Here is a 12,686-nt window from a genome sequence, read left to right on the forward strand (position 1 = left end):
CAAAGTTAGGATCAGTGTGGAGAAAGTGGATAGGGAGTTTTTCTCATGCATAGTTAAACTCTGGAATTCACTCCTGCAGAATACAATGGTGTCTACCAACTTGGACAGCTTTAAAAAAGGATTAGACAAATTCACGCAGGATAAGGCTATGACTGACAATGTTCTACCTCCACTTTGGGAGGTAGTATATACCCTGAATGCTAGTTGCTAGGAATCACAAGTGCAGAGAACACCATTACCCTTAAGTTTTGCTTGCAGTCATCAGATTGGCCACTGTGTAAGCAGGATGATGGAGGTGGTGGGCCTTTGGTCTGATGCAGCGGGGCTCTTGTTCTTTAGGGTTAGGAGTGCACAACTCTTAAGCTATTGCTGTAAAGGACACTTCATTGCCATTGCAGTAGGTTATGGTTATTACAATTTTACATTTAAAAATGCTGCTACGATCTAGAGTGCAAAAAAATAAAAGACTCATACGGGAGCCTGGAGCAAACATAACTCAGTAATGAACTGAGAAAAGGTTTAACTTCTTCAACCTTGACGGGGCCCAGAAACAGCCAGATAGTCTAGAGAAAGAGGCATGCAACACAGAAGTCATTTAACTCTTAGGCAAACGGAACTTTAGTCCTCTTTGGGACAAGGTCGGCATTCAGTCATGGGTAGTATTGTATTTAATCTTCATGAAGAATTATTTATCTAGGTCGTCACATTTTCCCCTCTTGTAAGATGCAAATATTGATAGCTTCTAACTGTGAGAACTCACGTATCTATCTATCTATCTTAGAATGACAAAAAGCTTTAGTCGTTCTGTAGTTATATTTGGGCTAGTCAGCAAACATTTTGAGCAGACAAGAAATTAAGACCATACAACATATACATAATTGTAATTTATTTATTTTTTTAAAAAATTACCACCTGTAATTTCATCTGCCCTTTTTTTCATACAGTGTTATATCAAGTTGTATCAGGACTAGCATTCTGGCCATGCTCTGTTCTACACTTGTCCCCATAAAGGAATGGGGATAAAACAGCTTAAAGATACACTTTCAGGGGGCCAACATATTGGCCAGAACAAGGTCATGTGTTTTGCATTTACCTCAGCCTAATATTCTTTTGCAAATGAAGTTTGTTCATTGCCAACAAGGGTAGCCTAATTCCATTGAAGAGAGCTGCACTAGGAGGAAGAACTTAAAAGAAAGACTGACCAGTCTCTTGTTAAAGTTTTAAAGAGCAAGTATGACTGAGGCAAGCAGAAGGAAGAGAGATCTGGTAGAAAACAAAAGTTCCATAGAAGTAAGCACTGTACAAATGACAAGACTTGAACAGAAATTGATATAAACAAAGTATTCTTTTTGCATGTGTCTTTTTTTTAGTAGGTAAGTGGTCTGACAGATTTAGACCAATAGTCTCTCAATAGCTTGTTGGACAGACTGAATTTGAGGCTTTAGCTGTGAGCCTTCTTTGATAGTAATTGAACAAGCAATGACAGGCCGAGAAACACCACATGCCCGACCAAGGGCCTGCTTGGAACGCACAAACACATAGGGCACATTCTTGTCTTCGCAGAGAAGTGGGAGGTGAAGGATGATCTCAAGGGGATCAGCATCTGCAGCCATCACAATGAATTCAGCAATTCCTCTGTTCAAGGTTTTAGTAGCTGTGGAAAAGAGATCAGTACAATGAAAACTTGTTTCCTCACTCTGCCAGATCACAAGGTAAAATCAAACTAGCTGCCAGTTTCTACATAAGGTTAGCAGATCCAACAGAAAAGGTTTTATATACCTATTTCTTGTATAATTATCAGGTTTCTACAGAAAAATAAAGTTATTTGTTACTTGTCAAAGATATGGCTAGGATTCAAAGAACAATGAATGTCTCCTAAGACTTCTATGTGCCCAATGGAATTTTAGAACTATGGACTTCCATGCCTTATTACAAACAACTTTTGAAGGTTTCCTGAAAGAGTCCCAATTTGTTTGTGAAATCAAGCCAAGTCGTGGGGGAGGCAGGATTAGAACCAGCCATGTGGCTCCTTGAAGCCTGACCCAGGTTAGGAAGGGTGGAAAACAAATACATTCTATAGCTGCCATATTCTGCAGTCATGCAGGTGTTTAATGATGGAGCAATTGAGGAAGGAAGCAACTGAATAGGATCAGAATCAAATCTTCACCTGTAGGGCTGTTTTTGTACTTTGGAGAAAGTTCAATATGTGCCATAACTCTCTGCTCTTACACAGCACTATATTAAAGGTAGTTTTAAATTTGGGTTCCTTTCACTACAAGCCAATCGTGTGTTGTAAAATGTCTCCCACATAAGCAGCTTACTAGGTCAGTACTATTAGATTGTTTGCAATGTTCCACTTAGTATCAGAATATCCTTGTTTGTGCCATACTCCCCCCCCTCAAAAAAACAAATGGGATGTCTGGTTCTCACTCATGCTATATGAATGAAATAATCTCCCCCAGTAAGAATTCTTATTTGTGTTAACCTTGCTACTGCCCCAAATTTGCAGAACTGAAGTAATGGGTGAGAAAGGCCGGTGTTATTTCTGGACTGATAGTAACAAGTTAATCTTAACAATGTCAGGATGGCAACCATGGAATAGGTGGAGGTGTTTTTGAGTATATTTAGGAAAAGTACTAAATACTTTAAGCACAGGAGACAATGAGAACCTAATGCACTACAAGAATGGGCAATCTTACAAGTTCAACTAGATCTCACCTTCATTGGCTCCTTTGCGTAACTGTTTGTAGTTACATGACTGCTGTACAAGATCAAGCAGTGTCTTGGTGAGCTGAGCATCAGCAAGTGGATAAGCTTTAGGATTTACTTCTGCCTCACTCTATAGAGAGAAACAAAGAAGGTACAGTAAACAATTTTTCTTTTTCCAAGTGTTTGTTGCCTCAGTTACCTGTATTTGCATAACTTTAGTTATCCTTTGAGCACTACAACTTATATTTGCAAGATTTGCCATTAAAAACCACTTTACCAAACACACACAAAATATAGAACCATTCCCTATCCCAACATCCTTTGCAAGAATGACTGTTCATCTTCTGCTGCTTCTGCACCAGATATGACCACATCTCAGAGTAGAACAAGCCTATAGCTGTCTTTTTTTTTTTTTTTGCAGGGTGTTGGACTTGAAATGGTGTTTACCAGGAGCAGAACATTTTTAGAAGGCATGTTACATGTCTCCCTTTAGTAAAATATTTGGGCCAGTTGAATTGCTTTCAGCCTGCATTCCAATACTCTCCTATTTTTTTTCTAGAAGGCACTCCCGGTTTCTCTGGAACACAGCTATATATAGTACCTTCAGGGTATAGCACCTTCTTTGCACGCAGAAGGGCCTAAATTCAATCCTTGGCATTTCGAGGAACGTCCCAGTCTGAAAACCTGGAGAACTATTGCCAGTCATTGCAGAGCTAAATGGGCCAATAGTCTGGATTAGAAAGTTAAGAGAGTTTCCGCAATTACTGGTTCAACGTGGGTCGGGCCACATCTGGCTCACGCAAGCCTTCCCCTAACTGTTCAGCTATTCCATTTTTCCAGGCTCAACCAATAAAGTCAAACTAATAAAGAAAAACGCCACCCATGTGCTGGCCTCAGAACCGAGGCAGTCTGAATCTAAATACTCAACCATGACGTTTACAGACCTTGGGTCACTCGCATAAAATCGGCCCAATTCATCCCACGGGGCTTTTACAAGAATATGGGCTAACCTCCTTATCTGCTTGATCGTGAACTGCTTAGGGGTAGGGCAGGATAATAAGGACGGAAGTCAACAAGAGAAGTGCCGATGGTAGGAGCACGTGGATGAAATATTAACCCTTAATATGCCCGCAAGAGCGCTTTTAAGTGGGGGCAAACGGTAACAGCGAGGACACTGTCTCTTCAACGTAACAGAACTTTAAAAATACATCAACTTAAAAATAAACGAAGCAGACGCCGAATGGATCACGCCAAGTCTCCTTTGCTTAGCACGTGGCAGCACTCCTCTCGGGTAGCAAGAGACCACGCTAGGCAAGCCTCTGCCGGGGTTCCCTCCCCCCGGAGTAGTTTCCAGAAATTACCACACCACCCCCGCAGTATAGTCCCCTCTGCGATCCCGTCGACTCCGCAGACAGAAGACGGATCCAAGGTGCGTGCCCAAATGCCTTTTTGCAATGCGCTTTTTTCAGCCACACCCTGGCTTGACTTGAATCCACTCACCATATCTGCGAAGCTGGTTAATCACGCGAACGTCCTCTTTTGAATCGATCCTCTCAGCCCGAAAGCTTCACGGAGGAAGAACTTCACAATGCTTGGAAACGCAAGAAAGACGCTCTCTCGGAAGTGATGTCAGGCAAGACCAAAGGAAGGGAGCAGGAAATGCTCTACAGGCCTTCACTTGGAAAAAAAAATCGCAATTGCGACCTCTGCCTTTGGCGGACTGCAAAAGAAGCTGCTCTTAGAAACTAGACCTGATGTAAGAAATTATGCGGCACTCTTCTGCACATTTACTTGGGAGTAAATCCCATTGAGGCTACTTGGAATTACGTCTGAAACGTGTATAATGAAATCAAGTTCTTCTAAGAAAGCTAGACGGAGTGCAACGTATGAGCTGGTGAAGACAGCACTTTGACATTGCAATTCTATGCACGTTTAATAGGAAGAAAAACTCAGTGAGTTCAGTGGAGCTTCCATTCCATACCATTGTAGTTTAAGGCTGTTAAGTCTTAAGGAATGAAGCGTAATGCACTCATTGGGATTATGCTTACGATCGCTCTGCACACCACGCCTTGTTTCTGGTGCATTTTCTTTGCTTAAAGGTTTTATACGCTATTTTCCTCCAAAAATAGAAATTCAAAACAGTTTTCAACACACAAAACAATTATTTTAAAAAAGAAAACAAGATGTAAATAACAAACAAAAAAAATCGGGGAAGAGAGAGCCAAAAATCATACACAGCGGTAGTACTACATGAGCAGCCAGTACTGAACATAACTGTTCCTTTTCGTAGGATTCCCCCGAGTGGATTCTAGTCCACGATGCCATCATAACATATGGTAAAGTAGCCTGCAGGCTGCAATCCAGTACATGTCTACTCAGAAATAAGCTCCATTGGGTTCAATGGGACTTACTCCCAGGTAAGTGTTGTAATGAATTGCAACCTTTGTCTCTAAGGTAGGTGCCGCAGGCGCAGCTTGTTCGTTGTTTTAAATCTGGATTCATGTACTCCACGTGGAATCACCCAAAGCTATTCCTTCGGACCTTTATCTGCTCCAGGCAGTGCGCCTGCGCAAAAATTTACCGCCAAATTTGTCGCTCTTTCCTTGTGGTACTCGGCACCCGAGAGAGAGAGCGGTGATATGATGGAGGCGGCGCCGGGGCCTTTGGTTTGTGAGCGGTTCCATCCGCGGCACGATTCTCGCTGGCTTCTGGAGTTCCTGCCTTCGCCGCTTTGCTTGGCATGCGCTATTGAGACGCTAAAGGAGGACCAGACCTCGGTGCGTGGGCCGCCTATGGCTCGCTCGCTTGGGGTTCTCTGGCCTCTCTCGACCAGCGGCACCCATTCTTCCCTGCGTCTTGTCTTCACTTCCCGGCCGTCCTTGTCCTATGTGTTGTTCCTTCCCCGCGTTTCCTTCACCTCTGGAGTTAGCTATGACTTGTAGTGGGAATACTTCACATAGACACTCTCCTCAAGTTCTTACCTGCCTATGTGCTCTCGCGAAACAGGTGCCCGCAGTGGGTCGGTGGGAAGAGTGGGATTAATGTGAGTCGAGTAAATCCGGAATCCGCTTTCAGTGGTGGAAAGAATAAAGTTGCGACTAGCATTAAGTGATTAGCAGTACAATTCCATACAAGTCTACTCAAAAGTAAGACTTGCAGAGTTTAATGGGGCCTACCCAGGCCAAAGCAAACTAAGAGCAAATAGCTGCCTAACACATTTGGCATTAAGGAATACCGCCTGCTCCTCCCTACCCCACCCTCACCCCTGCACCTTTATTAGTACTGTAGAAAAAGGAATTTTGGTAGATGTTGCATAACAAGAAACACACTAAAATTCCCTCTTTTTCATGTCTATTAAAGGCAATGGAGCCTTGTGCTCTTTTGCATCTGGCCAGCCTAGTGCCGGACCTGAGTCCAGAAACTAAGCATTGTGTGGGTCTGACTTGATGGGAGCATGCAGCTGCTGCTTGCCCTGGAATGGACTAGATTCTGGGAAGGGCAAATTGGGGATCAGAATATGTGGAGAGTGCTTTTACTTGTAACATTCACATGGCACAAATAATGCAAAGGATCAAATATGCTTTTTATAGGATGATCTGAAGTATATTTAGTTAAAAGCAAGTCCCACTATGTTCAGTGTGTATGTGTACATAAGATTGCCCACAGTTTACCAGTCTTACTCCAGGTGTCCTGGGTAAATGTGCATAGGTTTACATGCAGTTCTATAGTGCAGAATGAGGATCTAAATTAAACTTTTCACTTTTATGTGGCTTCGCCAATTCTCTTTATTTTTAATTATGGCTCTCTTATCACTCTGGTAAGGCTTCAGATTTTTCTCAAGATGTCCCTGAATCCTATCTCTCTGTGTTAAAAATTGCACTTGTTTTGATGTTAATGGTATCCAGAGCTGATGTTAGCTGAACAGTGAAAGGGTCTTTGTTTGGCTGCTTTCTTCACTCAAAAGTGGGGTTGGCATATATAGTGTTACTAATAAAATGGCTTTATGTATTTGAGACTCCATAGTTGGACCTAGTTTCCTTAGGAAAGGGAACTTACTTCTATGTGGAAAGGGTGTATGCTTCCCAGAGCCAGCGCCAGAGGGTGGCCAGGTCGGGCCCTGGCTGAGGGCCCCATTAGGGCTGCTCCTTAGGGTGGGTAGGCAGCACTCCCATTCAGCGATCAGCAGCAGCTCCTGACCCTGCTGCGGACTGCAGAGAGTGAGCTCCCAAGTACCCCCCCTACAACCATGCAGGCCTGCAACACCTGTGTGCGTGCCCCACCTACCTCTTCCATTGGGGTAAATGCTGGATGTGCTGCGCGCGTGCCTGCCATCCACCAAGATGGTGGCAGAAGCATCAGCCTCTTAGGGAAGCTTTGGCTTGGCTGCCATCTTGGTGGATGGCAGGCATGTGCGTGTAGCGAGGCCAGCATTTACTGCAGCAGTAGAGGTGGGTGCTGTGGGCCCAGGGCAGGCTGGTGCCCAAGGTCCCAGTCATGTCTGGGGCCAGCCCTGATGCTTCCTTACACTGCCAATGTGGTCAGAATAGGAGAATCTAGCAGGAAATAAACAAGCATACAAAGCAGGGTGAGGGGATAGTGTTTTGCTTACTGTCCTGCTGAGCTTAGCTAGTAATACTCATGATTCATTCTCAAGACTTTCTTGCAAAGACTCTGCAGTAATATGCTGTATTTTGGGGCTCTGATGTATCTGCAAGACCTCTTATTTTAACATGTATTATAATGATGATGCCATTCACATACAATGGGCTTTACAAGAATAAGAATACAGGTCCCTGCCCAAGAGGCTTACAATCTAGAAAACAATGAAAGGCAGATAACAGAAGGGAGGCATATGAGGTGGGGGAAGAATTATACAATTATAGCAGATATGTGTATTTGGTTGCAGCAGGAGGGTGATGACTAAGGGGTCAGTGCATAAGGAACAGAAGAGAGAAAGGTTGTTGTAACAGGAGTTCTTTGATGACTGCTGTAGGTATATAGATGCGTGAAAGACTTAGGTGTTGGTATTAACCTTTAAATCCCTATACGGTCTCGGCCCAGTTTATCTGATGGAGCGCCTCCAGCGCCACCAACCATGCCGCCCAACAAGATCAGCCACACAGGACCTTCTCTCAATCCCGCCAACTAAAACAGCTAGGTTGGCGGGGACAAGAGAGAGGGCATTTTCAGTGGCGGCCCCCACTCTCTGGAACTCCCTCCCGTATGACCTTCGACATGCCCCTTCCCTGAATGTATTCCGCCAAGCTTTGAAGACCTGGCTCTTCAGACAGGCCTTTGGGACTTACGGGGAGGGTTAAATTTTTACGACCAATAGCCTACTACTCTGTACTGGAACTGTTTTATTGTTTTATTGTTATATTGTATTTTATGATGTATTTTATTATGATGTAATGTATTGTTAAATTGTACATCGCCTAGAGTGGCCATTGGCCAGATAGGTGACCCACAAATTAAATTATTATTATTATTATTAGGAAGGGATGTGTTGGGATATAACAGAGAGATGGGGGTGGATGACAATGGCACAGATGGTTTTACATCCTGTGCTCCATTTTAGAAGGAAATTAAGAGTGTTCTTAAAAAATTACAAATTTGCTTAAGATTTTAAGTTTTATGTATATTTCTGAATAAAGTACTGATGTAGTTTTGCTTTCCTATTCTTTAGCTAGTCCGTAAGAAGCATGTGCTTTCCTGTCTTCGAGATGTTCTGATTCGGCATGCAACACTGGTCATCCCATTGCTTGCACAAGATGAAAGAGTGTGTGCCCATTTCATAGCAACTTTGTTTGGTAAGAGAAAATCATACTTGGTTAATATAACAGGTATAGAAGTATTCATGACTTTTCTGGGGTGTATTCTCCATGAATATGTCATGCTATTTTTCACAGTCTTGGTTCCTGTAGTGGCTAAAATTATGAGCTGTGGGAAGGGCCAAATTAGACATGATGGTAAATGTATGATTGCATTTAACATGTCTATTTTTTCTTTTAAATAACGTTGGCCTATGTTCTAATCACAGTAAATTTTCTCAGTGCACTCCAATCACAGCAATTTGGGAAGGGATGTTGAAGTCAGTAAACAGTCATTCTTCATGTCCGAGTTTTCAGTGAGAGAATGTGGCGTAAGCCGTGGAGCTAGACTGTTAGGGTGGCCTGCTTCTTTCCCAATTGTTCATTTTCCCCCTAACATTTAAAATTTGTAGCTCTTGCTCTCTCTTCTTCATGTAAGGTACTTCCGGGAAGGGGGGGGGTGGCTGTGAGAAAAAGCTGAGATTTCCAGTTTTTTTTAACAAAGATAAAATCACCTAGCATGATGGCCCCTGAACCTTTTTGTCTAAATGTTGGCAGGTTTCTTATCCAGGGGCAACTCCCTCGTGTCTCTAATTTTCAAACTGATTTCCTTCACCCCAACCCCCCCCCAAAAAAAAATCTAGGGGAGGAAAACTGATTTTCTGTTTTCCCTACCCCAGTCTGTCCCTGTGGGAAAACCTCTACACCTATCTTTCTGAAAATTGACAGCTTTTATCAGAAGGAATGCCCTTGCCTGCAGTTTGCATCCAATCCTGGAAGAAAATTAAAAAGTTTGAAATGTCCTTTACATTTATTTTAAAGTTCTCAACACAACAGGTACTGGCCATGATGGTTGTATTCTACCATCATAGTCAGAGGCAGTGTGCTTCTGAAAACTAGTTGCTGGTAGCCACAGGAGGGGAAAATGTTCTTGCAGTTGGGTCCTGCTTGTGGGCTTCCCATGGGCATCTGGTTGACCACTGTTAGAACGGGATGCTGGACTAGACGGGCCACTGGCCTGATCCAACAGGCTCTTCTTATGTTCTTAACAGTCCCTGGATGGATCTGTCTGAAATTTGGGGGCTTAATCCACTTTGGAGGGGCTCCTTTTTCTACAGATTTTATTCACTTATGTGAAAATGGGGAAAAGGTTATAGACACTTTTATATTCCCCATTATAAACAATTTAAATGAAACAGAGCTTCAGATTGAACAGATCAGATTTGGACCCAAATAATGAATCAAATCAAAATGACACAGTGTGGATCAGAAATAGATTGGGCTGCTTGCAGACAATACAGATACAAGGCAAATCTTGTGGTTGCAGCACATCCCTAGTGTATGTATGCTAGTTATATGCACATTTATTGCTCATTATTACTTCACAATTCACATGCCTTTGGAGTTTTGGTTTTTATGGATATTGCATTTTTGAGCACCCAAAATGCAATATTTTGCACCTGGAAAAATGGGATACTTCCCTGGGGTAAAGCCTATATTTTTAGTGTAATTGTTATGTGGAATATAGTTGTTTGTGGTGTAGAAGTTTGTTGGATGTTTCTCATGGTGCAAGATCCGCCACATATCTAGTTAACTTCTGGTGCAATCCTAACTCCCAGATACACCACATCCTAACCTCTCCCAACAGATTTATCTCCCCACCATGCAACTGAGCTGGCCTTAAGATAGCATAAATGATGTGCCCATGATAAAGTATATACAACATCCTATAATATTTCAGTACACTATATGTGCCTTAAAAGCTGGTTAATTGGATGAGGAGAGTATCTTGTATTCTGCTACTAGGAGAATTCCAATTAAAACAGAAATGGTAGCAGAAATTGCAATATTTGCTTACTCATCGCATGTCCGGAATTCAATCTAGCAAATATGATCAATATTCCCTGCTGTTGTTGCTTTCAGGCTGCAGATAATATACATTTGATTACGGTCCCCCCCATTTGGATTGCATTTGCATTTGAATAGGATGGAATAACATAATGACAAAGTAATTTATGTAATTAATTGTGTAAATTATGTAAGTTATGTAATTTCGCCACAGCAAACAGTGAGATGAATTTTTGACAGAATGCAAACTTAAGTGGAATGAAAAAGTGCTGCATGTGATGAATATAAGGCGGAACAGAAAATGATGCCTTCTTACATCCTTTCCTGAGCAATGATTCAACCTCCTGACCAGAAGCATAAGCTCATGCCTGCTAGAATAGAGTTAATGAAAAGGGGGGGGGAAGTGATAATACTGGAAGAACCCTCTGTCAATCTTCATAAGAGTTTCCAAGACCCACAGTGCAATCCTCCTGTGTATGTTTCCGTGGAAGGAAGTTCCATTTTGTTTAAGATGGTAGCCCCAGTTTTTATTACAAGAACATAATTCTGATTTATCTGTGGGTTTATCTTAACAGAGATCTTACAAACTGTGGAAGATGGCAGTATACTGGATTTAGTCATTGAAGGTGAGAAGCAAATAGTGAATTGCTGTGGTGTGGGGGAAGCAATTATTTTGTTGTGAAATTTCAATTAGATTTTATTTACCAATATAAAAAGCTCCAATATGAATGATGTAAGAAATTTCATAAAGGCTGCCATCCTAATCTCCCTTTCTGAATTAGTTCTGTCAAACAGTATTTGTTATTCTGCGTAAGCATGCTTAAGATTGCACTGTGGGAGAGAGAGTCAATTTTTAGATTTTCTTGGTTCCAATATTCATACATTCTTGTGGGAAAATATATAGAGATATTATTTCTGTTGAGGTAGTTCTGGTAAGTGAAACTTCAAAGTTAACGCTTAATGTGCAATATGTCGATTTCTGTAAATAACAAAATGCATATATTGTCATGCCCCCTGAATCCACCAGCAATACAGATACAGAGTTGGAGGCTGCAGAGGCACTCACTAAGGAGGCGGCCCAATCTCCAGCTAAAAATGTTCAGAGTTATTGCACTGATTTATTATAAATAAGATTGTCTTTGGAAATGACAATTCCTCAACTTCTTTTTTTATTGTGCATTCATAATTATTTGTGCTCATGATGGTATTGGGGCCATTATATGTGATCCCACTTTCAATACTGTTGGTGCCTTCAAAAGTTTCAAGGTGGACATACTGCTTTGAGCTCAATCACATGGAGGTTTAATCTGGATCTGGTGCTTTTTGCAGATCCTTTTAATTTGGACCGTTTACATGACGTTTTTGCCAATGCGAGTGCATTCAGCTGCTATTACCTTTAAATCTGGATTAAGTCAATGCAATAAAAATCCAACATTGGTTTGAAAATCTGCACCCACTTCGGTGCCCACCTGCTGTGTAGTCGCTTTCTCCACTGTTTCTGTCTGCACGGTTGTTCGTTATTTTAGATCCTCCCTTTCTCCGCCCCCTACACTGTCTATGGACATCATTTTGTTTCCTGCCACTGACAAACAAACTTCCAGTTGCTCTAGCTTTCCTTTCCCCCACTCCCCCCAAACAAGTTCCCTCCCTCAGTCCTTTAAACCAGCGATGTGCTCTGTTTACTTGCTATTTTTACTTTTCTCTCAACGTATATTTTGGTATGTTATGCACGTATGCCGCCATCCTCGTCACGCTCCTCTGTGGCCCTGGGAGGGTGGTGGCGGAGCCCTTGCTTGGCACTCATTGTATCGCATATGCTCTAGCCTTCCTTTCCCCCACTCCCCCCCCCCAGCAAGTTCCCTCCCTCGGTCCTTTAAACCAGCTATGCGCTCCATTTACTTGTTATTTTACTTTACGAGCCGGGTGGGGGCAGCGAGGGAAGAGAAGGGGTGCTGCGCTGCCACTCTCCCTTGTGCCTCTCTCTGCTGGGGGGGAGGAGGAGGCGCTTTGCTCCGTGCCAGTTTGCAAGGAAGAGACCAGGCAGGTATTTATATAGAGGCAGCGTGGGCCAGTGCTCAGGGCGCGGGCAGGTGAGCAGCCCCTCCTCCCCTTCCCTTTGAGGAGGCAGCGGCAGCGGTGGTGATGGCGAGCAGTCCTGCCGGCCAGCAAAGGCTGTCTTCCCTACAGCCAGTGTGAAATCTGCCTGCGACCGAGGAGGAGGGAAGAGATGCAGCCCAGAGAGCAGGATTTGCCGCAGGATTTGCCGGGGTGGCTCTGCTTGGTTTTCTGAAGGGGAAGGAAAGGGGGGTGAACCGGACT

At 43.0% G+C, this 12,686-nt stretch overlaps 2 protein-coding genes across 7 annotated transcripts in view; one reads left to right on the top strand and one right to left on the bottom strand.

Moving 5' to 3' along the window:
* Nucleotides 1–871: 871 nt before the first annotated feature.
* Nucleotides 872–4,358, bottom strand: SNU13 (small nuclear ribonucleoprotein 13). The gene is made up of 3 exons (XM_061639299.1): nucleotides 4,210–4,358; nucleotides 2,719–2,839; nucleotides 872–1,654 (listed from the first exon to the last, which is right to left on the bottom strand). Exons 1-3 carry the CDS (start codon nucleotides 4,210–4,212, stop codon nucleotides 1,392–1,394), a joined length of 387 nt encoding a protein of 128 aa, XP_061495283.1. The 5' UTR covers nucleotides 4,213–4,358; the 3' UTR covers nucleotides 872–1,391.
* A 917-nt stretch (nucleotides 4,359–5,275) lies between these two features.
* The window catches only part of LOC133390522 (meiosis inhibitor protein 1-like), a 47,824-nt gene continuing 40,413 nt past the window's right edge, over nucleotides 5,276–12,686 (top strand). For 3 of the 6 annotated variants that reach the window (XR_009764416.1, XM_061639294.1, XM_061639296.1), the window contains exons 1-3: nucleotides 5,276–5,486; nucleotides 8,396–8,519; nucleotides 10,943–10,993. Coding sequence is in view for 5 of the 6 variants with exons in the window: in XM_061639294.1 (XP_061495278.1) it covers nucleotides 5,349–5,486; nucleotides 8,396–8,519; nucleotides 10,943–10,993 (313 nt within the window). In the remaining variant the exon portion in view is untranslated. The remainder of the gene's footprint in view (nucleotides 5,487–8,395; nucleotides 8,520–10,942; nucleotides 10,994–12,686) is intronic. The other 3 variants (XM_061639298.1, XM_061639295.1, XM_061639297.1) reach the window with 1 other exon arrangement.

Source organism: Rhineura floridana, chromosome 8, assembly GCF_030035675.1.
Source record: "Rhineura floridana isolate rRhiFlo1 chromosome 8, rRhiFlo1.hap2, whole genome shotgun sequence".
Taxonomy (NCBI): domain Eukaryota; kingdom Metazoa; phylum Chordata; class Lepidosauria; order Squamata; family Rhineuridae; genus Rhineura; species Rhineura floridana.

Excerpts from the sequence above, each read along its gene's own strand:
- SNU13 (XM_061639299.1), bottom strand. Across the intron at positions 1,655-2,718 it reads ACGCAAAGGAGCCAATGAAG|CTACTAAAACCTTGAACAGA; the intron begins GTGAGATCTAGT and ends TCTTTTCCACAG.